This window comes from Branchiostoma floridae, unplaced genomic scaffold, assembly GCF_000003815.2.
Source record: "Branchiostoma floridae strain S238N-H82 unplaced genomic scaffold, Bfl_VNyyK Sc7u5tJ_1569, whole genome shotgun sequence".
Classification (NCBI taxonomy): Eukaryota; Metazoa; Chordata; class Leptocardii; order Amphioxiformes; family Branchiostomatidae; genus Branchiostoma; species Branchiostoma floridae.
The window spans coordinates 31115-58462 of NW_023365765.1; the positions used below are offsets into that span (position 1 = coordinate 31115).

The 27348-nt window shown below is 42.2% G+C and overlaps 1 protein-coding gene across 1 annotated transcript; it reads right to left on the reverse strand.

The window, feature by feature from the left end:
• Positions 1-3885: 3885 nt before the first annotated feature.
• LOC118408312 (retinitis pigmentosa 1-like 1 protein) lies at positions 3886-26474 on the reverse strand. Its single transcript, XM_035809004.1, has 5 exons — positions 26246-26474; positions 19819-19951; positions 6504-6564; positions 5544-6098; positions 3886-4979 (listed from the first exon to the last, which is right to left on the reverse strand). The coding sequence occupies exons 1-5, from the start codon at positions 26413-26415 to the stop codon at positions 3886-3888; spliced, it is 2013 nt and encodes a 670-aa protein (XP_035664897.1). The 5' UTR covers positions 26416-26474.
• Between the last annotated feature and the right edge of the window lie 874 nt (positions 26475-27348).

Consider the following 27348-nt stretch of genomic DNA (forward strand, 5'->3'; position numbering starts at 1 on the left):
AAGTGCGAACTTGACGTAGCCAAACATAGCCGCAAGGGGGAGAGACCGCCATATGAGGCGGCGGGTATTCGGTTCTGGCGGCAAGGCCAAGATCACGGTATAACAACCGTGCCGGCGGGGCGATTCCTGACGAGTTTCTCCTTGTCTGGCCTTTCAAAGTTTCGACCTCACAGATGACGAAGATTAACCATATAATTGCTTATGGTGGCCAGGTTTTTGACGCAATGACACGGCACCTCCGTGAATTGAAATAGAGGTAATGTTGTACTGGGCGTGTCTTTTTCATGTATTTTCGTCGGTATATCTCCAGAACGCTACGTGCGATTGTAGTTAACTTTGGTACGTGTGTTTGTGTCCTTGGCATGGCCTGACGGCGAGGCTGTGATTTTGGGCGTCCTGGTGTTTTATCTTTGTACTGCAGTTGGGTGTCTTGTTTTGGTATCTCTGACCATATCAGGCGGCGGGTATTCGGTTCTGGCGGCAAGGCCATGATCAGGGTATAACAACCGTGCCGGCGGGGCGATTCCTGACGTGTTTCTTCGTCTGGCCGTCCAAAGTTCATAATAAGTTTTAAGGGCAATATCAAAAACCACTATTTTTCATTTCCCAGGTCCCTAGTAAAGCCCACACATTTAACGATATTTAACATTCATGGTACTTTAATTGCTACATTTTCTTATTTTTTTTTAATCATTTGCCATGCATCTACGATTTGTTATGGTGCAGTATTTGAATTGCTACTACTAGTATACTATTAGATAGCTTCATTTATGTTACAATAATTGCTATATTTACTTGTCTTTATTCATTCAAATGTTGCTTATCTATCTCTTTACTATTTGCTTCCCATTTTAATTATTTCAGTAGAATCGTAGAAAAAATAATTGATGTACTTTCTTTACCTATTCGAATCTTCTAAAGCCACTAGAATATTAGTAGCACCATCCAGTCATCGACATACATCAATGTTACAATATCTAAGGACACACTCACAACATACGGAGTAACGGACAGACACAAAAGGTTTTTCAGACAAGACGCGTAACTTCAACCCCATGGTTCCTTTATTCAGAGATCTACACAGGTCAGTGCAAGCAGTCATTCGGGACCTATATTCTCTACTAAATTTTGGAAAAGGTTTAACTTTCTTTACGTCACTCACAGAATTTTCGACCAAATTTCTGATCTTCAGGGTCACGGTGCTGATTGCTCAGGACACGTGACCTTTCAGAAACATGACGTTAGCAATGAGTCAAAGGTGACTGGGAGTGTGTGTCGCCCCGACTCGGTCTGTCGCAAAACCAGTGAGTCAAATCTTTGTATTGAAAAAAGTTCAACCTTTTCCACAATATTATTCAGCAACACAGATGACCCTCCATGCTTCTAGCATCAATCCCTACGTAGTTTCCACAGGAATGCATGCGAGGTACACGTTATGGCTTTGTCACAAGCTCGAGCTCGGAGACTTCTCTTTAGCAAACGTCTGATGGGATGTCCCCAGTAGTCAGTTGTACCTTTTACTGCATCGAAAAACTTCTAGGCACACGTGACCAATTTGTGACGTCACATGTCCGCCGGGTCACGTGTTTTAATGCATTGGTCATTCTTGCCTGATGAAGCTGCAGCAGACACAGCCAGAATTTTGGCGAGCAGTTTCTTTTTTAGTTGGAACTGCTTACCATGCCAATCTTTTTTAGATTTTTTTGTAAAGATTTATCTTCGACTTTTTCATGCTAAGATCGCTGGCACACTTGAGACATCCCTTTTGCACCCAACTTTATAAGATGGGCTTCTTGATTATCTAGCAAGTGAATATATTTGTCATCGCATCTCAAGCAGGCACGAGGTCTGGTTAACTGTACTTATTAGCATTCTGCATAGCATTCCAGTCAAGGCGAAATACGTCACTTCTATAATATGCAGGGATATATCTGGATCTTCCAACAACAATGCATGGTACAAAAAGAATCGACTAGCTAAGGATCCGTGCATACATATCATGGCTACGTCATGCAACCGCCATGGTAGTCACGTGACAACATTTGAATATTATAGAACAGTGATGTGACAAATAAGGTGACGTCAGCATCCAAACGTCTGTCGAAGACCATGGATGACGTAACCATCTTATGTGTACAAACGATCCTCAACTGACCTATCATAAAACAGCGTTACTAGACAAACACTACTACTACTATACTGTACAAGCTACATCACCTGACAGGGCTTGAAACTGGCCGATAAAAAGTGTTAGGAATTTAAAAAAAAAAATTCATGGGATTCATGTCTATTGACAACGCTATTTTTTTCACATTTACCCTGTTTTTTATGTAATTTTTTAAAATCTTTGCTAGACTAAGTTCACACACTTTGTGAATTTGAATCACGTTTTGCTTAAGTCGAAAAAGACAGAATTGTGAACTAACTGTTCCAGACACTAGCAATTTCAAGCCCTGCTAAAAAGATATGTCACATCATTTCAACATCGAACATCGACGTTCAACAAAAACAAGTTATTACAAAAGTACGACGTTAAGTACTGTACAGTATTAGAACATAGATCACATTGATAAAGTTCTGTCCATATAATCCACTCAAGATCCATGTCAACTATAGACTACAACTATGGGTTTCCCAAAGTTTATCTATGTTTGCTTAAAGTACAATCGCCATTGCGATTACCACTAATAATAAAGTGGGATAAAATATAACAATAATCTTTGTTCATTGGCAGACCTACTTAATGGTTAATGAATGAGTTGTTTTGGAAACAATTTAAGACTGTACAAACATAACTGTGAAAAAATATAGTAAACGATACTAAACTGTGAAAAAAAATAGTAACAATACCCATATACTGATATAATAACGTATAAATGCTATCTGAAGTACTGGAGTATCTCTGTCGTCCTATACTTCAACATGGTCGACACCTATCCGATTACCAAGGTCAGGCAGACAGTCGATACAAATCAGTGTATCTACTATGCAAACCGCCACATCACACCATTGTGGCTTTAGGTGAGGAGTCTGAGGACGTATAGAATACGATCGCTGATGCTATGGCAATATGATTCATTGGCACCCAACGTAAGAAGGTCCAATTTCACTTGTTTTGTGTATTACCGCAACAATACATCGACTTTGACACAACAAGTTATCTCCAAGCAGTTAGCATAGGATAGTATGAAAACCTGCCAGAAGAGTGAAGCTGGCCTAGGAGTGTGTTTGGCTTTCCAGTAGCTGATGACTCCCTTTGGCCAACTGTACTCCCTAGCCAGCTTTGATACTATCTTATGCCACTGGTAAATCTGCCTGGAGATTAACTGCAAGGATGGCGCTGGCACTTTCTGTAAGCAGCCTGAAATCCAGCAGCTTCTGTGCACCCATAAGAGAGCAGCACTTGGCTTGTAGCTTTTTCCATCTTCCCTTTAAAGTTTAAAGCTTTGTAGCTTGGGCTATTTCTACTCACGACACACATTACGATCTGCATAGCTTCATTTACAGCACATGTACTGAGTACCTCTCTTCTCTTCTTTTTGAGATATGTCTCTATCAGGCGAAGGAGGCATATCTTGAAATATGGACTAGGATTTGTACTAACTTTCATCAAATACGCGAGGAAGTACAATCGCCATATATTCGCATTGTCTTCAGTTTTTACGTACCAGTTTACACTTACACATTTAAGTAGGTAAAAACATGACACAAAACCTAGTACGATACAACAAAAAGCATTCAGAACTTCAGCCGAATCAAAAATAAAACAGTCTTTCGGGAATGGTATTTGACGGTGCGGTATACATTTTTCTATGAGTCATGCTAGTACTCGTTCTAACGATAAAACACAGAAGACCTTCAGACGAGAACACGGACAGATCCACACTAACTCTCACCCGGTTCAGGCTCCCACTTGTCCGTAAACGAGGCGCTGTTCCGGTCCAGTTCAGCTCCCTTGTCTTTTGGTCCACTATTTCTGGCAGGCTCCAACCCGGACTCTTCGAAGGTGTCGTCGTCCGACGCCTCCACCACCGTGACCTGCTCCTCGCTGCTCCGCTCGTCGCTCGACACGGACGTGGCAGTTCTTTCCTCTGTGGTGACGACCTCAGAGGATTTGGGCGTCACCACGGTGGTGATCTCCTTGACGACGGTGTGCTCCACCTTGACGACGGTCTGCGTTTTCCCCTCGGGGCCCGTCTCCATGGAGACGGTTCTCTCTGACGTCACGACGACTTCCGGCGTGGGCTTGTCGAACGATTCAGCGATGAGGCAGGGGTAGACTTCGTTCTCCTGTTTCGCCACAGTCTTCGTTTCAACGACCATTACGGATGGTTCCTCAACAGGCTCTGAGAACTCTACCTCTTCCTTAGCAACGGTTTCCACGGGCTCCGGTAATAGAGGAGGAGGTGCCACAAAAGAGACTTCCGTACCGGGCTGGTATAGAACCTTCTCACTCGCCTCTACAGTTTCCTTCTCCAGAACGTCCAGCTTTTCCGTGACAGCCTTCATCATAGCTGGTTCAACTTCTCCCTCAAAAATGGGTTCTTTGCTGAAGACGGGCTCAGTTGCTTCAGTTCCACCGCCAAGCATGTCGAACTCGGCCGGGGTGGGCGGTGGAGTCGGCGGAGTCGGCTTGGAGAACGGAGCCGGCGAGGTCTTCTCGGGCGACGACGTCTCGGGCGACTCGGCTTCCGTCGGAGACGGCGTCTCGGCAATCTCTGGCTGCGTCACTTCCGGAGAAGACGGAGGTGTATCCGGTTGTTTCGCGAACAACTCAGTTGGTGAGGATTCTGCTACTGGAGATGGTGCCGCTTCCTCAACAGGGGATGTGTCGACCGCGAACGTCGCAGGGGGTTCTATCCGGCTCTCCGTTTCCATGACAACGTGCAGCTCTGTGACGTCAGTAGGCATGGATAGTGACGACTCTTCTTCAGTCACGGATTCTGGTGATTCCTCTGTCACGTGATCAGCCTCTGCACCTGGAACACAAGCACAAACTCAACATCTTATAACAATTGGCAATCCCAAATGCGATGTCACCATTTACTTCTTAGTCCAATACGTCATCATCATCATCAGTCGACCTATTCAATATGAGTATCATCCTTCGATTTTACATATTTTGTAATCATGATAGACTAGGTTCAAGAAGATGAAGAATTGGACTGAGATTCGTTAACTTCAGGAGCAAAAGCCACGTGCTGAAGAAAACAGATCGAAATCTGCACACTGAAAATTATCACTACGACAGTTGACAAACAACAACGAACGACGTGAGTAAAGGAGACGTTGAAACAAAAGATTTTTCGATGTCTGAGCAATTAAATACCAGCTTGGCGACGAGGGCGTCGTCTACCACAGGGGGTGTAGAACATTGTGCCCAGTTAGTCCTGGCAGTGTATATTCGTGTAATGATGGAGACATCTACTGTGGATTAAGACCCAATTAAAGGATAGGGAGTCACATGCCCCGAAGTCATCTGACTCGGTTACAGTCAGTAGACATCCGTCTATTATAGTGGACCACAATAAGATGAACCTTACCCGGTACGTCCCTTCTCTTGACGCTGACTTGTTTCCTTGTCTTCCACCCGCGGTATCCCGCCTGGATCTTGACTGCTGCGTCTTTCTCCTCCTTCAGCTTCTTCACCTTCTTCCTGCTCTGGTGACCTCTAAATCCAGCCTGGATTTTTGTGGCCGCTACGGCTGCTTCACCTTCATCTTCTTCCGGTTCAAACGCCTTTACTTCCGATTCAATCTCTTCTACTTCCGGTTCAAGCTCCTCTACTTCCGGTACACTCTCCTCAACTTCTGGTACAATCTCATGTACATCTGGTGCATGCTCCTCTACTTTCGGTTCAAACTTTACTTCTTCCGGTTCGACAGTCTTCTGGATTTTCGGTTCCTTTGGCACTGTTTCTAGCGTTTCGATGTCCTCCTTTTCCTCCTGAGCATCTTCCTCCACGTGTACATCCCCCGGAGTGTCTTCTGCCACTTCCTCGATGTCCGGTGTCAGCTCCTCCGGCGCTGGAGGCTCCTTGTGGATATCGATGGTGATTTCTGGTTCCGGTGGGACCTCCAAAGCATCGCTAGCATCAGCTGGAACAGAATAGTATGAACGTCATCTACGTTGGTGAAGGTTAGACATCCAGGTAATAATTACGCCAAAAAGCTACTGAAGCAACTGGATATGATTTTGGAAATGGTCAGACCTTTCACTTTTCAGACAACCATTCTGTGTCTTTTGTCATGTGTCAGTGACAATGGAAAAATCACAGCAAAGACATAAAATCTCTCTCCAACAAGATTTCTAAGTCATCTAAACTTTACAAAATGTCAGAAGCAAACATGAATGAAGCCGCGGAATTTCAAAGAATGCAATCCGCCAAAACAACAGCATCAGAAACACTAGGTTGCTGGTAAGTTACTATGCAAGGTATGCAAGTTATTTTGCCAAAATAACAACGCTGTAGTGATTTTTTGCACAAGGAATCGCAGCATTACCTGTTTCGGTCGTTCGTATGTGTTCTTCAAGGGATGAGACTCTTTCCACTACAGCTTCGGCCTGGAAAAACAAAGCAAGATTACTGTATTTCTCTAGTTTGTGGGTGTTATATCCCGAATCATTCCTCCATTAGAATTGACAATGATTGGTAAGACACATTGTACACAACTTGAGGTACAGAACCGTTGATTTAATTAGTTTTTGCTAAAAAAATAAGACAATAGGGATACTTTTTGCAGAAAAAAAATGACACGAGGAAGGTCAAAGATAGAGGTTAAAGTGAGTAACACGAAGTCATGACCAAAGAATACAAACTCCTGTAGTACCAATGGCAGGGGCTAGGGGGCGTAACAGCCAACTCGTCGAGCATTTCATTTAGTAACCAACAACTTCAATACAATCCATTGTATTGTGTTGTTACAATTCTAATAAAGTTAAAGTTAATCCATTGATTCCTTGTTGGTTCGTCATGTTGACAACCCCACAGTCAGAGAACGGTCCCGAATACGTAGCAAGCTTGGCGGAGGTAAATAGCAATAGCTTTATTCCCAAGATTTAAACACCCACTACCGCTAAGGAATAACCGAGCCAGCTGCTAGAGGGCCTTGGCTAAACTCCGCACATTCAACACATTCCTAGACAACCTGTTGCTATGCGATGACGTCACTAATGACGTCAGCTTCTCCCTCCTGTCTGTGTAAAGACTAAGGAAGGATTAAGACCTGAGTAGGGTAAGGAAGATTCCATCACGTCGTTCCCACAGCTTACACGTAAACACACATTCTTGGGCCCAAACTTGGGTAGTGTCGCTACAGACTGGGGTCCTTCTGGGATATTCCATGTGGATGTTCATGAAAGGGGGATGAGAATTTTTAGGGAAACGAAAACTGGGATCGACGTTATTTACTGGATAGAAGAAATGGTCAGGAAATGCGTACTCTGCCAAGGTCGAACGTCTCTGGTACCTTATGTGGTTAGATACATGTGCGTATGAGGATTGCCCTTATCTGCGGCCTGTGCGTCATTTTTTCTTAAATGTTATACAATGTTACAGTGATACTAGTCGTACTGTCTGTGTTGGTAACTGGAATGGATATTAAAGGTCTACAAGCTGCATACAACCTAATATCAACCTTACATATAAAAACTACGTTATGACATATCAAAACAAAACAAAAAGTATTGTAACAACTGTACTGTTGTACTTCATACATGCATTTCCCCCTTTTATGTCATAGCTTCATGCCAACGTTAACTTCTCACTACCAGTGCACACCCATAGCGCACCCATACGTTTGTGATCGCAACTTCGGCTTCCGCATCCTTGTTTTGTGTTTGTAACTAAGCTGCCAACGTTGATTTGGACTGTACAGCAGTTAGGTTTATCTCACGGGTTAGGAATGTCCCAACCAGCAGCAGTTGTCTCCCATCTGTTCATCAACTGTCAAGTACACGGACATGTCCTCCGCTGTGTCCTCAGTCTTTGCCTTATAAACATTAAGGCCCATGAGAGGTAAATAATCAATCAACAAAATTTTGATAAGCAGTCCATTTGTAGGGTTTTATATTTGGAACTTCTACTGCTATATTTTGCAATTTGATGTCTAATTCAAGAGCAAGCTTAAGGCAGATGCCGTTTGGTTGCTTGCGATGATGATGTGTTCGGTTGATGGAAAGGATTCAGTCAGTCGAACTGGACATTAACCCGGACTATAAAATATGGCGACATATTGGCCAAAACAAGTTGTGTAGGACTCAGTGTCCTCAGATGTCACCATGTAAGATATCTGTCACTAGGGTGTAACATTTCGTACGTCACATTTCGAAATTTCTGTGTCAATTTATTTGCACGGAAGTAAATAAACTTCAGACACAAAACGTTTTAGATAAAACTGCTATCATGTACATGAACTATGTTCATTTCTGGTGACAAAGTGTTCTGTTATACAATAGTACCGAGTGATCATCATTGGTTTAAAATTAAATACTTAAGAATAATTTGTATATCAATCTTTTTAGCGCCTTTAATTGTAAAGAGTGAAAAGAAACAAGTACCTAATGGATTAAATGGAGAAGGTAGTAAGACTAATTATATCTGTCTATTAAGGATATTTTTTTTTTGAAACAGTAATTGACATAGACCATTATAAAGAAGAATTCTTCTAATTAACGAGGGCATAACATGATTAGTAGTACGAGGGGCGTTCAAGAAGTAATCCACCTGGCCCACTTCTAGTTGTCTGATCTAGATGAAATTTTGCACATGTAATGATTCATATCTCTATGGGTTATGTTGCAAAAAACAGCTCTGAACTAATTTTGGTTTTTGATTTAAAGGTGTTTGAACTGAGTCAGGTGTGAAATGGACCAGGTGTGAAATGGAGCCAGTTGAGTGTTGCGCAGTGATCCGGTTTTTGTATTTGAAAGGACGCATACATTTCACTTTTGATGAAATAAAAGAAACTTATGGTGATGATTCCCCATCATATGACCTTGTAAAACGCTGGCATTGTGAATTCAAACATGGCCGGAAGTCTGTGGAAACAGCTCCCAGACCTGGTCGTCCCTCTTCTGCCATTGATGAGGCATCTGTTTCAGGACCAACCTGGGGCGTCCTACAAAAACGGTGTACAGAGCTGCATCAAACGATGGTAGAAATGCATAACTCTGGGTGATTCCTATGAAGAGAAAGACTAATAACTGCACCAAGTTTCATTAATCTCCCCCTTTGGGAAATGTGTCAGGTGGATTACTTCTTGAACGCCCCTCGTAAGTGTAGAGAAATTGATGCTTGACATTCATTTACTCAATGAACACAGTAAGGCATTTGCTATGCTTTGTAAATTTTTCGGGTTTGTATATATTTGACTGGTTCATTGATTAATCAATTGATTGATTGATCAGCAAGATGATTGATGGATTCTTTAAGTCACTGTCTTGAATATATCATTTTACCCTGAAACAAAAATAAAAGACAATGCCGTGGAAAAGAGGCATCCATTTAAAACCTAACCACGTTTCCTTCACTGCCCACGTACATGTTTATTGGAAAGGTCGTCTGAAACACACCGGCGCTGTCGGTAAGGGAACGTAAATCGACCCGTGTTACACAACCTAACACAACTCCCCGCTCGATATGAGGCATCTGTCGTGTTCCAGATAACTTCTTCGGTCGTATGTTTATCCCTAGGAAGATTGGGGGCTGAGTCATTATGCTAATATTAACATATCTTTCCACCTTTGTAGTAACCTCTGATAAAATTATCCCACCCATGATAAAAAACATTGTATAGCACTCTCAACAATGAGTCTGAGAAGCACAATGTTATAGTCTGATATAATATAATTACAGATGATACTGATGCAGATACTTGGCAAACGCCTCTATGGACAAGATCAATAGTGTTTCATGTATTATCTTAATGGATCTTTTTCTTGCAATGATCATATCTCTGTTTGAATAGCTGATGGACATTATCCCATGTCTCGACCTCTTGTAAAATGTTGATTGATAGTTGCGATAATAATGCTCGTAGATGGAATCGGAGAATGGGCATCAGATCATTAATTCTTTTAATGATGGTTAGCAGACTCCCAGATCAAAATCAAAATACCTAGCGAACGATTCTAGACATCAAACATTTAAGGTTAAAATGACGGTTTTTACCTCTTTTATCTGTATCTACTTTGTGTAGGACTGTGTTTTCTGTTGTCTTTCGTCAGTGGCATAGCTAGGAAAAAAAAAGACTCTCTCCAACCCGATCATTCCAGTGTCACTGAAAGACATCGGATGTTTTCTGAAACTTCTGGCCGTTTGCAAAATAATATCCAGTTGCTTGGCAACGAACAGTAGATGAACATCAGTTGATGATGACGCATGTCTGAGTGAGAGACTCCCGTATGAGTCAGGACCAGACGGAGATTTTGTTACCCGATCCTGAGACTGTTGGTGGCAGACAATACGTGAGCTGCATAGTCTGGCAGGAACTGTGACAGTACCGTAGACACTCTGTCATAACACACCTGTTATACTATATGTTAGACTCAATTAGGACAAAGTTCAAAGTCATTCTACTATGCAGTCATCTGTCTTCTCGTGTTTTTGGAATGCGGCCTTTTTTAAGCAAAACTCCTGAAAGTTTTTTTTTCTCCATTTTGCGGCTCTGTTACCATTCCTCAACTTTTTGTACCCGACATGTTCATTAGTGTTCTTTTCTATTTGATGTTATATTTTTCTACGTTCTGTCCAGATCTACTTTCTTTCCTAGATCCTCATTCCTTATAGCAATTATGTTAAGTTACTCTCTTTGTACCTTGCCAATCCTTGCAAGAAACCTTTAAAGTGACAGTAAAGGCCAGAAGGGCTCGGCAGATCCGTCTTATCCCGCGTACCCTTTCAGCAGCTGCCGCCAGACGCCGGGCCAATTGAATCGAAGTGTTTTTACTCAGCAGCCCGTGACTACATGTAGACAGAGTCATTACATCTGTACGGGTCTGGCACGCGTTCCTCATTCTACAGGGGCCGGGCAAGACGCGCTCTGAATAAAGATTTTTGGCAGAATTACTTGTACAATGGGCATGCAGTGCATACAATGTGTTTTCGCCCCTGTAAGTTTTGTTTTAGAATATGTGACAAATTGTTCTCAACTCAACTCTAGTCTACATCTGTACGGGTCTGGCACGCATTTCTCATGCTACAACTCGTACAAGGGCCTGGGAAGACTGGCGCTGAATAACAATTTCTCGCAGAATTAATTACAGTGCATACGAAGTATTGTCATCTCTATTTAATCTTGTCTTTGGCAAATTTTACTCAATTTTGGGAGAGGCACGTGATGACCCCCCACCCCCCGCCTATGTGCGTTTGCTGAGTTGTGAAGAAGAAAGGGAGCGAGACGTATAGCTGTGTGCGCACATTCTAAGGCTGCAGATTGCAAAAGACTGAAATGGGAAGAGACGAGATAAATGTAATAGGCTAAAGGAAGAGAATTTGCATCGAAAGCACATTTCTCTGACGTTAAGCCGGCGGCCCCGTGTATGTGGGGGTTTAGCTTCAGGTGTCAAACCTCGGCATATAGATTAAAGAACGAAACACACTCATCCGGTGATCCCGTGTTCTTGGCTATATACCCGAGCCTGAGTAGGTAGTTTTAAAGAACGCTTGCAGATAGATGTGCAAAAGCTAAGTGTGACGGGTCGTTCAGTGTAATATAACCAGCTGCTGCCGCGCCGTGTGCCTGCGAATTCGAAGCTGGTGTGTTACGCTGAAGGGTGGTTATACTGGCTATATAGATACAAATACAGATACAGATACAAACGCCTCATTTCATTGCTGGCTAACGTAAAAAAATCACAAAGCGTCATGCGATGCTTCTTTTAAAATGGGACTCTTTTAAAAATGTTAACGACAGTATGATTACACCTTACATTATGATTATTCATATTTGTGACATATGGGATATGATTAACCGATCAGGCGCCAGAATTCTTCAACCGTCCGATCACATATCGATTACCGATCGATGAATCGTATGCATATTAAATCAAATCTGTCCCCAAATGACCCGCGATCTACGATTTCATCCCCGGGGACTTAATTCTAAACACAATTTCGAATTCGTACAAAATTGAATTATCGTTTGCAGGTTAATTTTCATGACCATTGTGCATGAAAAAACGTCCGTCCCAAAATGAACGGTGATCGATGATTTTAACCCCAAAGCTAGCTCTCTTATAAAACGTATTTTCTCACAAAATTGTAATATCATAAACAGTATAGATCAAATGACTTTTCTACAAAGGGAACACCCCGAAGTAACCTGTGACCAACGAGGTAATCCCCAAAGCATTTTAAAGCATTTTTACACAAAATTATGAAATAGAATGATAGATTACATGATGTTTTGAGAGAGCTAACAGCATTTTGGTAATGCTTTCATGTCTCTGGAGACGGATTAGTACCACACATGCACTCCTACACTATGATGTCATGTGTTTTAGTGATCACCATGTTGCAAGGGATTTGGAACCTTATCCCCGAAGTGGTATGAGTAGACTGTAACCTGGCCCCCTGTCGCCATCTTGGAGTCCGTTATGTATGACTCCATTATAAAACTAGGTTATATTGCGTATTTATAGTATCATTTTACAATAAAGAATTGGAAATATTTATGGTATCATGTTACAATTAAGAATTGGAAATATTTATGGTAACATTGCAATCAAGCATTGAAAAAATATTGCTGAAGTTTTGTGATTGCTTCGGGTAAATAGGTTTTGATCTGTTATTCAATTGATGAATACCATTATCTTGAGGTGGCGAACAGCATTTTGTACTGAGTATAAAATTACGAAATTTAGTCATGATGAAATGATGTCAAATGGCCGAAGGGATTTGAAATGTTATCCTCGTGGTGACATTACCAGACTGTAATCTGACCCCTTGCTACCATTATAAAGTAAGTATATATTACAAAACTAGGCCACATGTACATGAATACGACATATTTATGGTATTAGACATCAATGATTTATGGTCGGACCTATTGCTTTGATCCCCGAATCGTTCTGAAGCCATGTACAGTTTTTATTTTACTCATATACGATATATTGTATTGTGATAGCTAACGGCATTTTGTACGATCATTTTAAAGTCTATCAAAATGGCACATCATTACAAAGTTTAGTCCTGCTCATATGGTTTTGTGGCTCCGAGAATTTGAGATGTCATCCGTTGACATAACCAGACTGTAACTTGAGCTACTGCTGTCATCGTGAAGAGCAATCTATGAATATCTTTTTCAAAACTAGGTCATATGGCATATTTATTGCATTACAAGTATATGGGTGGATTTATTGTTTTAATTCTCGAATCGTTCTGTGATTGTGTCAAGAAGAGTGTCAGATTTGACCTGTGATTTAACACATAACTGACATATTCATTATATTTCAGCCATACCATAGGTATGGTGAAATATATTGTATTCGTAATGTTTCTTTCTTTCTTTCTTTCTTTCTTTCTTTCTTTCTCCTGTCAAATTTTCAAAGCGATTCATCTCCGCTGTTTCTGGACCAAATGACTTGAAATTTGGCACAAGGGTAGAGTGGGCCAATACCCAAATGTGTTTTTTTCATTTTTTTCCTATCTGCTCCTTAAATGATTTTATTGAGGTTTTATTGCAACTTTTGGACCAAAACTGTATATTTTGGCCCCCTGTACCATGGTATTACATCCAATTGACCTGAAAGTTGGCACAGAGGTGCTCTAGATACTTATTCAAAGGATCCATGTAAAATATGTGGTATAAATCACTTCAAAATGGCTCCTTAAGGAGGTTTTTGTGGGAGAGTTTAGGATAGGTAAGGTTGGAGTGCCGAGGTCAACGACCTCTAGGTCATTCTGGTGTGTCAGGGCCACAGGTGTGCCAGGTAGATCCAATTATCTACCTACCTACCTAGTCCATAGACATCCAGGTGGTTGGTGGACAAGGTAAATCCAATTAGTGGCCAGCCAATGAACGAGCTTATTTTGCTGGAAGAGTCCATTGTTGGACAGGGGGTGTATTTTAAATTTTACTTTTAGACTTTGGTGATAATGCCAATGTTTTTTTTAGCGGAAGTGTTTTCGCACTGATCCACTTGACATAAGACTACTACTGGGACAGTCCATTTTTGCACATAGGGGGGATTTAAAAAAAATCAGTTTTGCACATGGGTGATGATTCCGAATTCCATTTGTTAAATGGAAGTTTACCCCCACCTGAAGACTGTACATGAGGAGGATTCGGCAGCCAACCAGCAAGCCTTGTGTTATCTGGAAGAGCCCATTCATGCACGGGGGACTGTTTCAAAATTCAGTTTTGGACTGGGTTGCTTCTTATACAAAAGGCCATGTACTGTGAGTATTTCTGGACTTGTCTATTGTGCAATTTTAAACAGGGTGTGCTGTGAGATTCCATTCTTCGACGAAGGGGGTATTTTTTTAAATTCATTTTGTGGACTTTGCTGACTATTTCAGCTGATATATTTTTGGATCGCTCCACTTTACATAGGGGTATAACAGGAAGAGTCGATTCTTGCACAGAGGGGGGATTTTTTTCAAATATGGTTTTGGACGGCTGATGATTCCAAATTCCATTTCTTAGCGGAAGTGTTTTTGGAGTCGTCTATTTTTTTGAGTCCATTCTTGAAGGGGTTTTTGTAAGATTCATTTTTGCTCATAAGTGTGATTAGTAGTTAGAAGTCATTTTAAGCAGAAGTGTTCCATTTTTGCACATGAGTGATTTTGGAACAGTCTATTGTTACATGAGGAGGGAGATGGCTGAAATATGCTGTATTTGCTCTCAAGCAAATGTCGGCCTTTCTAGTTATGAAATATTCTTTTGTTTGTAACATTGCTAGACTGTAACCTGAGCCGCTGCCGCCATTATGAAGTCAGCGATCTATGAATATATTACAAAACTAGGTTATACGGCTTTATTATGGCATTACCTGCTGTCTGTGATTTTATTGGTATATCTATTGTTTAAAATTCCCGAATTGTCTCGGGAAAAAAAGTTTGACCCAGTATCGGGTAGTCACTGATGGTTTATGAACATTTCAATGCGTGATTATAGTTCGATCGATGACCGTTGGCCTGATATTCTGCTGTAGTCTTTGAATCGGACACGTATGAATATGTTACAAATGTAGGCTTTATGGCATATTTGGTGTCACATATCCACTGCGTATTGAAAGCACTGCTTTTTTGCCGTCATTTTTGAGTCAGCCATCAATCAATCAATTACCTTTATTTAACATGGGTAACATGGGAAAATAAGGCAATTAATACAAAGTAAGTAAACACTTAACACTAAGTACTTAACAATCAAAGTGACTTAAATTTACATCATAATAACTTGAATTTTAAAACCGTGGTAGTTCGATATGAATATATCAGTTATTCAGTCCCACTAGGGCTGGGTATCGGTACAGCGTACCGGTACAAAACCGGTTTTTCTTATTGGACAAGTCCAGAAAAACCGGACCTGAAAAAATTAGGTCGACCGGATGTTGGACCGATTAGAAAATTAACAGATATTAACAGATATTTTATCAGGCATTCACGCGTTTTGGCGCTTGCAGGTGGAAGAAAATTAAAAGAGTGAAGTAGAGTAGAGTTTATAGTAATTTCTACCAAGTTTTACAGCCAATCGTACAGGTGCAGTTAGCGTTGTAGGACGCCAATGTAAGTCTAAAAACGCCAGTGTAAGTAATACTCCACCAAACAGATTTCTTTGTAGTGAAATGGACCATTGGTATGAGTCATACTGAATCAGGTCCGGACCTGGACCTGATCCTTTGGACCGGACCTGGACCTGAATTTTCTGTACCGGTACCCACCCCTAGTCCCCACTAACTCGTCCAGAACATCTCTCTGCGTGCTTTACACTCTGTGATCGCCATAACCCCGTTTTGTTACGAGACGCTACGTGATGAGCATAAGGGGCCGTTACAAGCTTAATGAGGAAGCCATGTCGTTTCCTATATATATTACGGCATGATCTATGCAAAGTAGGGTCTCTAATCTTCAAGGAGATTATACTTAGAGGTGTTTTGGACATTCATGTTAATTAAGACTTCTATAAGTAGTCAACATTAGCTTGAAGATTAGAAGCCATACTATACATAGATTATGCTCGAATTATTTATATGTTTATCTATTTATTAAGGTTCTCCTTTACAGTGGAAGGTATGGTGGAACAGGTTTTTCATATTAGAAGACATATTTTCAAGGCCGTCAACTGATTACATGTAGTTTTTGATATATAGTGTCGTGCACATCTCGTAAGATGTTGTGAGGCAAACTGTGAGGTCTTTCGTGATATATTAGTTTCTTCAGTGTTGAGAACCGCGATATTGAAGAGACAAGACAACAGAAAAAACAACGTTTCGATGTACCCACAACATCTGCTTTGAGATTGTAAGACTCATAAAACTGCATGTAACTTGTAAGATAATTGATTTACATCGAGAATGGAGTCTTCTAGCCCCTATCTCATTGCAAAGCCTTCCATTTATCTATTTTTTGTGACTAATATGGAAATGTGGATTCCTTTCCAAACAGATGCGTGTCAGTTTATCTGTATGTAATTCCAGAGTCTTAAGTAGAAATGCTCAGTCTGCCAACATGTTGTTATCTGTAAACACTGCGTAAGGTATATCTTTCACAGGGACGAACATTCTTGTGAGGTAACAGAGTTTGGAGCAGGAAAGTTTGGTAGAAAAAACGTAAAGGTACAGATCACCAGTTTGGAAATTAAATAGAGTTTCAATGATGAATTCTGCTGAAGTACAGAATACAATTATTTTGTAATGTAGCATTGTCATTTTCAAAAGGCTTTGGAAAAGTAATTGTCGTAGATTTGGAATGTACGACCGAGTATCTGAAAATGTGAGATAGCAGGACGTGGAGGCGAGATTATTAGAATAGATTAGATTTCTACCTTCAAAACACATATATTGACTGCGTGAAAATTAGATATGTATCTTCCTTTTTATTTTGAATTTTCCATATTTCCATTAAATTTGACAGTTCTGTACATTCATTTAGTCATTCTAATTATATTTAAATGTATTACGCAAAAGTCAAGAAACAATGCTTCACCCGAAAACGGTACTGAAGTTACGAAAATGTTTGGATCTATGGAAGATGAAATGGTATCCGAGAAAGCGTAAAAAGTGATATCTACAGTGTGATCTCTGGTCAGAAATGACTGCCTTTAGAAAGTAAAACGTGGAGCGTATCACGGTGATGTGTTATCGATATTGTGCCAGGGTGATCATGAGTTATGAGGCACATAAAAATCAGCTACAGGGGGTCCCAAACAAAGCAGAATGCAAGCAATTGCTGTTCGATGCCACGGTTGTTTCAGCAAATGTAGCAAAATGTCAAATCTTTGTTTATCATTATTTTCAATACAAACAAGAAAGAGCAATGTTTCTTATGCTTTATCGTTGTCATGGTCTGTCCTGGCGCATGTGAGTAGTTATTCGAACTTAATAAATCAGGAAACAAGATTTTATAGTATTTTTGCTCTGAGACCACACTGCTATTGCTTCTCGTTACACGATTTTAAAGATGATTCATTGTTTATGATGTAAAACATGGTATACGTATTTTAATGTCATCCCAACATCCAGACAAAGTTTGCTTGTTTTTAACTATTGATGCATCATATGATTACGTATTCTACACGACTTACAGCCTGCATCCCCACCCTGAATATGAAACGAGCCGTCCCTTCCTTCCCCTTCCTCCCGGCCACATCACACGCGGAAACGTTGGCCCTGAATATTCACCCTATCATTTTCTACTAAGCGCTTAGATCGATAAGATGGTCATCCGTAGGACAGGGCCGGAGTGTCATGTCAAATTTATGCCCCTACCAAATGTTTGCCCCTACACTGCTTGGGGATTTCTAGTATACCTGAGGGAATATAGGTGAGTCACAATTATTGGGGCATGGTACTATTCAAGTAGAAGTCTTGGCGGATTTCAAGAGGAAGGGTTGTCCAGTGGAGATACTAGCTCTAACCCTAGCCCTTGCCACAACACGCGCACTACCCCTACCTACCTACCTACCTACCTACCTACGCCACGGTAATCTCTAAGCAGATCCTACCGTAGCATAAGATAGTATCAAAAGCTGCCAGAGGAGTGAAGCCAGCCTAGGACTGTGTTTGGATACATGGCAAATGTAAACCTCTTGGCTGACTACACTCCTTGGCATGTCTTATGCCATCGTAGGATCTGCTTCGAGATTACGCCACGGAACAAAAATTTAATCACACTCCTAGGCTGGCTTCACTCCTCTGTCAGCTTTTGATACTATCTTATGTCACCGTAGGATCTGCTTGCAGATTAACAAATCTGGCGGGGCAGAAATTATCCGCGACACCTAGCTGGAGTGTGTCCAATTTTTGCCGTCCCCCGGCGATGGAAATGCGATGGAGAGCGCGCGTAGCGGAGTAATGCCGGTTGATGAAGCTTCCATTGGGTGTAATAAACTCCACAGGGTCGGTAGATTATTTGTAATCGTCCGTGGAAGCCCCAAGAGGGGGTGCCATAGGTTTTTCTCCATAATTGTGTGCAGTGAAACGCGACGTATAAATTAGGGTGTTTGGATGTGTCTTAGGCGTGTTTTACTGTCCACCATGTTTGTTGGTTAAAGATCCAAGATTCCATTATTGAATGAAAGACCTTAATTGTACATTCATGCTCCACCAAGCTAAGGTGCGCTCTAAAGATGCAATACCATCAATTATGGAAGTAGAGTTAGTGAAAAATAAACTGCGAAGAACGGTTCAGAACTGTTCATAAAATTAAATCAAACTGTTCTTCGCAGTTCATTTTTCACTAACTCTATCTTCATAATTGATGCCATTGCATATTTATAGAGAATATAGCACCATATTTTAAATACCTCTTCTAGAATCATTTTCTGTGCGTTCTGCGTTACCGGCCACCATCGTGGATCTACCATTCCACCAACATGGCGGCCGCTGCTTATATTTCTTAATTGTTACGTCACTTGGATACATCCAATTGTCAGAGAAATTTTCATAACAGCTTATTGTTATAAACATTGTGTCGTTTCCATCTACATTTTCTGAATAATCGGATGTTTCTGTCGTTATTATCATTTTTGCCGGACGAACTGCTGTTGGAGACCTAAGCAGGCAACCTGATACTTGTATTTACCTTGGAGACGCCCAAGCAATTACGCAATCACTTCGCCATAAAAATATAATCATATCATACATAACACGACTTACGGCAGAACAAACTGCCACGCCCCGTTTTTCAGATCCATCCTTTAAGGCAAACCTTTTTATCTTCTCTTGCCCCCCTTCAAACGTCTTTAAATATCGACCGTTTATGTACTGATGAGTCCATTTATACAGTTAACGGCAGGGATGACACGGCAGGGTAAAACTCGAGGTTCGAAATCGATGACTGACCAACCCCCCTCCCCCTTTCCATCCTTAGTATAAACGGCATTATCCAATTATGGATGATTTATTATAGCAGCTCGTGCATACATCCCAACTACGTTTAGGAAGATGAACGTTTGACATCCAGGCATCAGTTCAGTTGCATACAACATTCAAATACAATTCAATCTCTGCAACTGGATAAAAATTTTTACTTCCGGACGTTTTGAGTGACATCCATCACTCTTCTTCTTCTTCAGCGTCACTAGTGAAGTCTCCGTTTTTGTATCCAGTTGTAGAGACTGAATTCTATATGAATATTTATCCCAACTCTCTTACCTCTCTTGTTGATGTCTCCGCCGCCGCTGCAGCTCCTCCACCTTCCCGGGCGTCGTCCGGCGTCGCGGCAGGGGCAGACTCCCTCCGTCCCGAGGCCTCATCCTCCTCGTCCCGCTTCGAGTACTTCTTGATCCTGCCACAGCAGAATTCAACGGCAATGAACACAGCCAGTATGTACACCAGGGTACTGACAATCCCCCACACTACATCCATGGCTAACTATCTAATGTATAGTCTACAGCCCTTCTCTACAAGATGAATAGAGATAGAGGAGAGAGAACGCAGCCGCCCGTCTCCTTGCCAGACGCCAGCCTCGCGAAGGTGTCCTCCTGTGATTCTCGTGTTATCCTCGCGACGTCCTGAATTCACAAATAGTTAGAATTGATGTGTCTGGGCGACGCTGACTGCTTATATGGGCGTGCACGTTTTTCCGTTATAACGTTCCGTGGCGGTCCCACGTCGATCGGTTGTCCCAGCGCACTACTACACGATATATGCTGTCACACATCGACTGAAGATGACGGACAATTATACCCTATCGTCTGTGTAACCAACGCGATCTCACGGTGCTGTATCTACGTAGGGAGACAAATATCACGCGCGAATCGGTCGCGAAGGCTGGGAATAGCTGGAATAAGTGGATAGGGACAAGGGAGACCTATATATGGGGAGCGCTGGCTCTACATCCGGTGATCTAAAACGCAAATCTTTCGACTGACGTGATTCTTCGGGTTCGCCAGCGGCGCTTGTGCCGGCTGGTTGGTTGCAAAGACTGCCGGATAATTGTGCAAAACTGTCGTACATCTAGCCGGGATTTCCTCGGCTTTGTGTCTAAGTCTCTTGTATCCCTGTAGTGTCACTTGATAACCTTGGCAGACAAAAATAGAAACGGTCTCCTATTTCCCCCACCACCGGGGAATTCGATAGGGGCGGATCGTTAATCATTATATAAGGAGGAAAGAGGGGCGAAAGATGGGGACGTCCCGGTCAGTGACCTCCAAGCAGATGTTTGGAGGGAAGGTTTTGAATTTATGTTTTTCACATCATAATACATGCACTGTGCAATGATGAATCTGTTGAATACGAATCCATGCTCACCTCCCAAAAACAGATAATTCCGAAACCAAACTTGTAATTCTGGTGAGCAGAAATATATGTTGCATTTTTTTCATAACGTTACGTCAACGTTACGTCATATACAGGGCAAAGTGAATATTGAATTTCGTTATCAATTTGATAGTAGCTTGGAATATATGCTGTTTTTTTTTCGTCTTTTGCCTAAAAAGCCAGGCAAATGAAGCTTGTTGAGAATCGCGTGGGGAACTGTTGAAACGAGCCCCGACTGCCCCCTTGATTGTTGTCTAGGTCACAGACTGATGACGTCATACTGTTGTGTGTGGAGGAGAAAGACGTCCAACAGGGAGCCATGGTAACGTCCAATCTCCAAGCAGATGTAGGGATACAACTCATTCTCTAGCTTTCTCAGGAGGCTATAAGGGTACGTGGCATCGTGTGGCGCAATCGGTAAGGTGTTTGGCCCAAACCCCAGCGGTCCCTGGTTCAAAGCCGCTGATGTGCGTCGATGTTGTGCCATTGGGAAAGGCACTTTACACGACTTTCCTTACTTCACTCAGACCACCTAGGTAAATGCGTACCTGGCTTCGATCGGATAAGACGTTAAATTGTGATAGTCTCCTGTCATGTCAATCCTTCCACAAAGTTGAAAGATAAATGAATGAATAGATACCTAGCGTGGCTTTTCCTGATGCCACAGCAGGTCTCCCGCTCTCGGTTTTGTTTTGCTAGCTTCCGTAACAAACTGAGTGCGGTAGAACCGATATGATATAAAACAAGTGCTTTTGAAAAAGCTGACGGGGGGAGGGCGACCTGTGACATCGGTCATCCTTCTAAAAGTTCCGTAGTCAATAAAACTAAAGTTGAAATTACATGTTAACGCTGGCAAAGGGCCTACGCATCGTATGTACGCCAGAACCATGACAGGCATGAATATATACAATGTTTGTAAAGCACTGGAGAGAATAACATATGCCATATAAAACGTCCACTGAAATATTAAATTATGCACTGCATTACTGTGTTTACAGCCATAATATCCATACCTGGTTTCTCATACTTGTTGGGCAAGTACAAACAAGGTCAATCCGACAAATAAAACGCATAGAAAACGACATCTAAAGCAGACAGGGTCCTACCTTCTGCTTGGAGAATAATTTCTATTATGCCTACTTTGGTGCGACCCTAATGCAGACGTGGTAGACTGAATAGACGGAGATGGATATTATGCATTACACTGAAGGGTGTGGAGAGGATTTTGACTAACATTAACTAAAGCATATACGAGCCATACAACTGATCTTTAGGCCATACGGACAATTTTAAAGACAATATTGAAGAGAACACATTACCATTTCCCACGGTGCCAGATCCACACAAAATCTTCGTTTTCCGTCGACGACACTTCACTGTCTAGCGCAACTCCGATGAACACTTTGTTCCAAAACTCTCTGTTCATAGTGCGGGGTATGTGGCGAGGAAAGTCAAAATGATCTCGAACCAGTTTAGCTCATTGAAGAGCCTGTCCTCCATGGACATAAAAGACGGACCCAATGTAAAGTATCTGTAGGTTCTTTGTACGGGAAAATTCCCTATAGCCTAGCTCTCGTCGACAAGAACAATTGACACAGAAACATCCCGTCCTAAGGACTGACACCTCTTCCAGAAGCGGACATATCGGATGAGCGACAACAGTCGGAACTACGACTCCCAACGTCTTGGTCCGAGGCAAGGTCGCTAACTACTATAGACTACTCGCGAGGACTTCTGTTACACAGCACGCAGTACTGTACGTCAAGGCAGACACGTCCAGGAAATTCTGAACAAGAACACAGTCGTCTTCTGTCTTGGTATGAGCGAGCCGTCGGAAACACTGTTGAAATCCGTGCCACTTTTTCAATGTGCAAATGTAGGGGCACAGACCTTCTCAGCTGGTTAAACGCAGCTTGTGCGAGGATTCATCCGCAGCTTTCTCCTTTATATTCCATCACGTCGTTTTCGAAGTAATCCAGAGTTACGACCTCCTAAACCTTCATCGACGACTTCCTAAACGCCTGATATACGGCTGTTGATGTCAGGACCCGCACCCGCCTCGTCTCGTGCGTCACCCTTAAACACTCACTTCCACTTAAGTTACTAGTTGTCAGGGAAAGATCGTCACCTTTGTCGCGAGTGTCCACACAGTAGGCAGGCATAGATCCATCGGAAATTCCATTTTGCAAAGCTAAAATCCGCAGACTTCTTCAATATAGGGCTTATGTGCAATCGTCGGAGCCTCCAGCCGGACGCTAGATGCTCCTCCAGTGCACAGACGCGCTCTGTTAACAGAGTTATTTGCGATGCTCTCTCTTTATATTTCGCCTTTTCCTTAAAAAGGGCGCAATTGGCTGAATTACGATGTCTCTCCGACCGAAAAGGACATAGAATGGAGAGATCCCTCAAAGAAGGAGGCACAAGGGAGCCAAGGTAATATATCACAGAAGATCAGGAATGGATCTGCCGAAGTAGAGGGCATCTCTATGGCGAGGAAAACGAAAATAACACGCTTTTCTGCCCATAGATTGAGTTGAGTTTTGAAACACAATACTTTGTTGTAAAGAGGTCACCGTATTTGTTGGTATCATGAACGTTGCCAAGTAACTTTTGACCGATATATTGGAATCACTGGGCAGGAGCCATCATATCTGCTTTGACATCCATGTTTGGTGAATCACTTGTGCAGGTCATTGATGGATTACATCATTTATTTTTCGTCCCAACTAGACTTTAATTACTGAAAGATAAAGTATGATGTTCCAAACGTTCTAACTAGGACGTCCTTGTGGGATCATTGTTGGCACGTTTAAAGTACCGCTGCAAATATATTTGCAATTTCCGCTCGTGATACCTCGACCGTGTTTTCCCTTTGTGAGTTTTAGGTGGTATGTTGTCTTACTCTCGCACCTCTAAATTGTGATTTCACCACAGATCCGGTCAGGCAAACCAACCAACCAATTTACCAAACAAAGATGGAAAGACAATTATTTGAACAATAAAACCTGTAAGACCCAGACATCAGCTGATAAGAAGTCGCAAAATAACGCAAGAAAAACACAAAATGACCTCAATTAGAAATCGCTTCGTACACTTGTTTATCTAGCTACTGTTTAAAGCCAACAACAACAACAAAAACTTGTTCATTTTCTCCTTCTAGAGATGTCATTCCACTGCCTTTGACCGCTGAACTACGCTTGAACATCTATGATATATAACTTTGTCTCCCTGGCCGGTCCTCGTTTTGGTCGATCGGCGTGTTTCTACATCCTTAAGAGGATGAGCAGGCGAGTTCACGCCGTCGTATATCTGCAATTTGCGTCATCTCTAAAGGAACAGACGTGATATGTACCAGTGCCACAAATTATATTGGTGTTTATGGGGCTTTGAAGCGCGTCAACGGACTTGAAGAGCACGTAGGGACCAAGCGGAGGTTCCGTCGCTTGCACAGAAGACGAAGATGAATTGGTGAATTGCCACATTTGCATTTTAGTTTTGGTTGACTTACGTACGTATTGGTTGACGCGTACGTATTAGGTAGGCGTAAAGCAGAAATTCGTTGCACAACATATGACATTGCACTAGTGGTTAACAGTGAGGACTTATGAAATGAACGTGTTAGACAGCAAGATTGATGACTCCGCATTCCATCTATGTCCGCCGTGTTATTATTTTTTTTCAGCTGGCATCAACAGCCGTATGTTAGCTTTCAGCGTTTAGGTAACTTCGTAGATTACTTCTAAGAACTATGCTAAAATTATTTCAGATAAATCTTCACACAATCTGATTTTATTAAGTTTGAAGAGCTGACTGGCAATACCATAAGAAACGACAGACTCACGCATATGTTTTCTATAAGGGAGGGTGCAAATTTAAAAATATGCAAGATGAAAGATGATTTTCTTGTTGTATAGAAAGAACATCACCGACAAAAGGGTAACATTCCTTTTCCGGTTATGGCAACTCTGGGCGACTGTCAAAGGTGGGGCACAAGACTGTAAAGTGTGAGCAACTGAAGATCATGCCCTGGTTTGCACTCTAAGTGAACAGTTCTCCTCGAGTTATCGCCGTATGTATCTTATACTATGCAATCATCGTATCTACTAATCTTACAAACAGTGATTGATATGTCTGCAAACATAAGCGGTATACTTATCAGAACACATGTTACCATCGGCCTACTTGTTGCATGCAGTGCTAATCTTGTAAAAGTTGCATGCAGTGCTAATCGAAGCAGCCAGGTGGCAGTATTGCCCACGCGTTTCGACTTTTTTTTGTCGCCAGTTCCATACCAGTTGCAGTACATGTTGAAACTTTAGTCGACGAGGGAAAAATCTCTTTGAAGCCACGTGGTCATAATGAGCCCTTGAATCCCGCGAGTACTTACGGACGTTATCATGTGATGCGGCTAGTAACCTTTCTCTAATTCAATGATGCATAAAACAGTTCAACCGAACATTAAGACCGTCGTCCCATAAAAGGACGTGTTGTAATCAATCACGACACGACACGATTACGCCATTTGCATTCGTCGGTTGTTGTTCACTTCACTTGCCGCACCTCATCATGAGGATGACAAATGATGATGATGATGGTTGGTGGTGTTGTTGGCGTTTTGTCACTTTTGAAATCAATATCTGTGGCGTTTGCGTAGATACGCCTGGTTCATAGTCCTGGACGGTGCCGCCGATATCAGCTTAGAAACTGAAGGTTCCTTAACCCCTAGGTGTTGGGGCCAGGAGTTTTTATATCTACTGCCTAGCGCCATGCATGACGGGAAACGGAGCCCATCCCTATTTTCTAACCAACCATTCGTTACTAAAGCTACGTACATATAGATATACATACAGGTTCTTACCAGATTCAAGTTATGGAATTCGTATGACAACAAGCACAGTATTTAATGGAACCGATGCTGCCCTTTAACTGTCTATTTGCCTGTCCTTATATATTAGCTACTTAGAATATTGTCATTCCTGTGCATTTGTTCATACTTATAGAATATTGCCATTGCAGTGTATTTGACTGTCCCTACTTGTAGACTGACTCGCCAATATCTGCAACTTTGCCTGAGAGTCTCTGTAATGTATATTGTCATATTTGCTACTTATTCGATAGAAGTTTATTTGCAAGTTCATGCCCGGAGGCTAAAGCAAGAACATGGTAGAAACATAGGAGATATACAGGTGACAATGAACAGTAATTAACATTATTGTGAAAAGAGGCTACTCGAATACTAGTGTTGGCTATTTCTACACAGGTTAATGAATAAATGAGACCTTAACCTCCTTGATTAAACGAAGAGGTATGGTGTACTCACCTGAAACTGTTCCTTATTTTGGACAGGCGTCTCCTGATCCTGCCAGGTGGTGGGGCGGCCTCCTCCTGCCTGGTCGGGTCTGCCTTCTTCATCAGGCGCGACTGCATGAACTGTACTATCCCGGCAACCCTCACGAACCGAAGGGTTCGATCTCGTCCGCCCGACGCCATCTTGAAAATTCTGCGGCAGGTTTGTGATCCGACCTCTCTATACAAAAACCTTTTTCGTTATTTCCTCTAACTTTCTTCGAGTGTTTCCGAGATGTTTGTTCTCGCGAAAGACGTGTCCCGGATCAAGAGGCAACGTTCAGAGAGCGGCTTGTTTTCAGGTTGTCCTCCGACTGTCTTTCGCACGCTGTTGAAAAATGGTTTACAGCTCGGGCATATTAGGCTTTCAGCGTGACTGGTCTCTTTGTGAGCGGCAGCGGTCTTGATGAATCCAACGGCTGTAGTATCCGAGCCGGTGTCCAGAGATGTTTTTCGTAACGCTTCGACGAATCCTCAGTCAAACGGTTGCTTAGTGATGTCGATGAGCAAGACAGCTCCTCATCAGAAGTGTTGCATCAGCGATGGTTAATAAAGCGATGCCTGGCCCTCCTAAAGGGTGAAACCGTTTGAGTTGACGTGTTTGTCACGATGTCAGCAAAGTGACACTCCTCCTTTACTTCATCCAGGGGCGTAACAACGACACGTTGTGAGAAGTAATTAAAGACAGTGCGTCTTTCTCTCTTGCTTAGTGATGTCGATGAGCAATTCCAAAACTCTTCACAACTGTTCCAGCATCAGCGGTGGTTACTAAAGCGATGCCTGGCCCTCCGAAAGGGTTTGAAGAGCTCGTCACGATGTCAGTACATTGGCACTCTTCCCTCACCTCATCCAAGTACGTACCATCCGTGCGTATTAAGAAGTAGCAATTTCAAGACGGTGCGTCTTTCTTGGAAGGCGCTCTCAGCCGGAATCCAAGGCGAAGTACGACCAAGTGCCCGTGAGAAACGACAAACTACGGAAACCCATGCGACTGCTACATCCGCACGGGCAGCTCGCTTTGGCCATCTGACGGAAAAGGACCCCCCAAAAGCGCACTCAAAAGGGCGATGTGCGTCT

Excerpts from the sequence above, each read along its gene's own strand:
- LOC118408312 (XM_035809004.1), bottom strand. The coding sequence starts at position 26,415 with ATGGCGTCGGGCGGACGAGATCGAACCCTTCGGTTCGTGAGGGTTGCC. Across the intron at positions 19,952-26,245 it reads AAAATAAGGAACAGTTTCAG|GATCAAGAAGTACTCGAAGC; the intron begins GTGAGTACACCA and ends CTGCTGTGGCAG. Across the intron at positions 4,980-5,543 it reads CAAGAGAAGGGACGTACCGG|GTGCAGAGGCTGATCACGTG; the intron begins GTAAGGTTCATC and ends CTTGTGTTCCAG.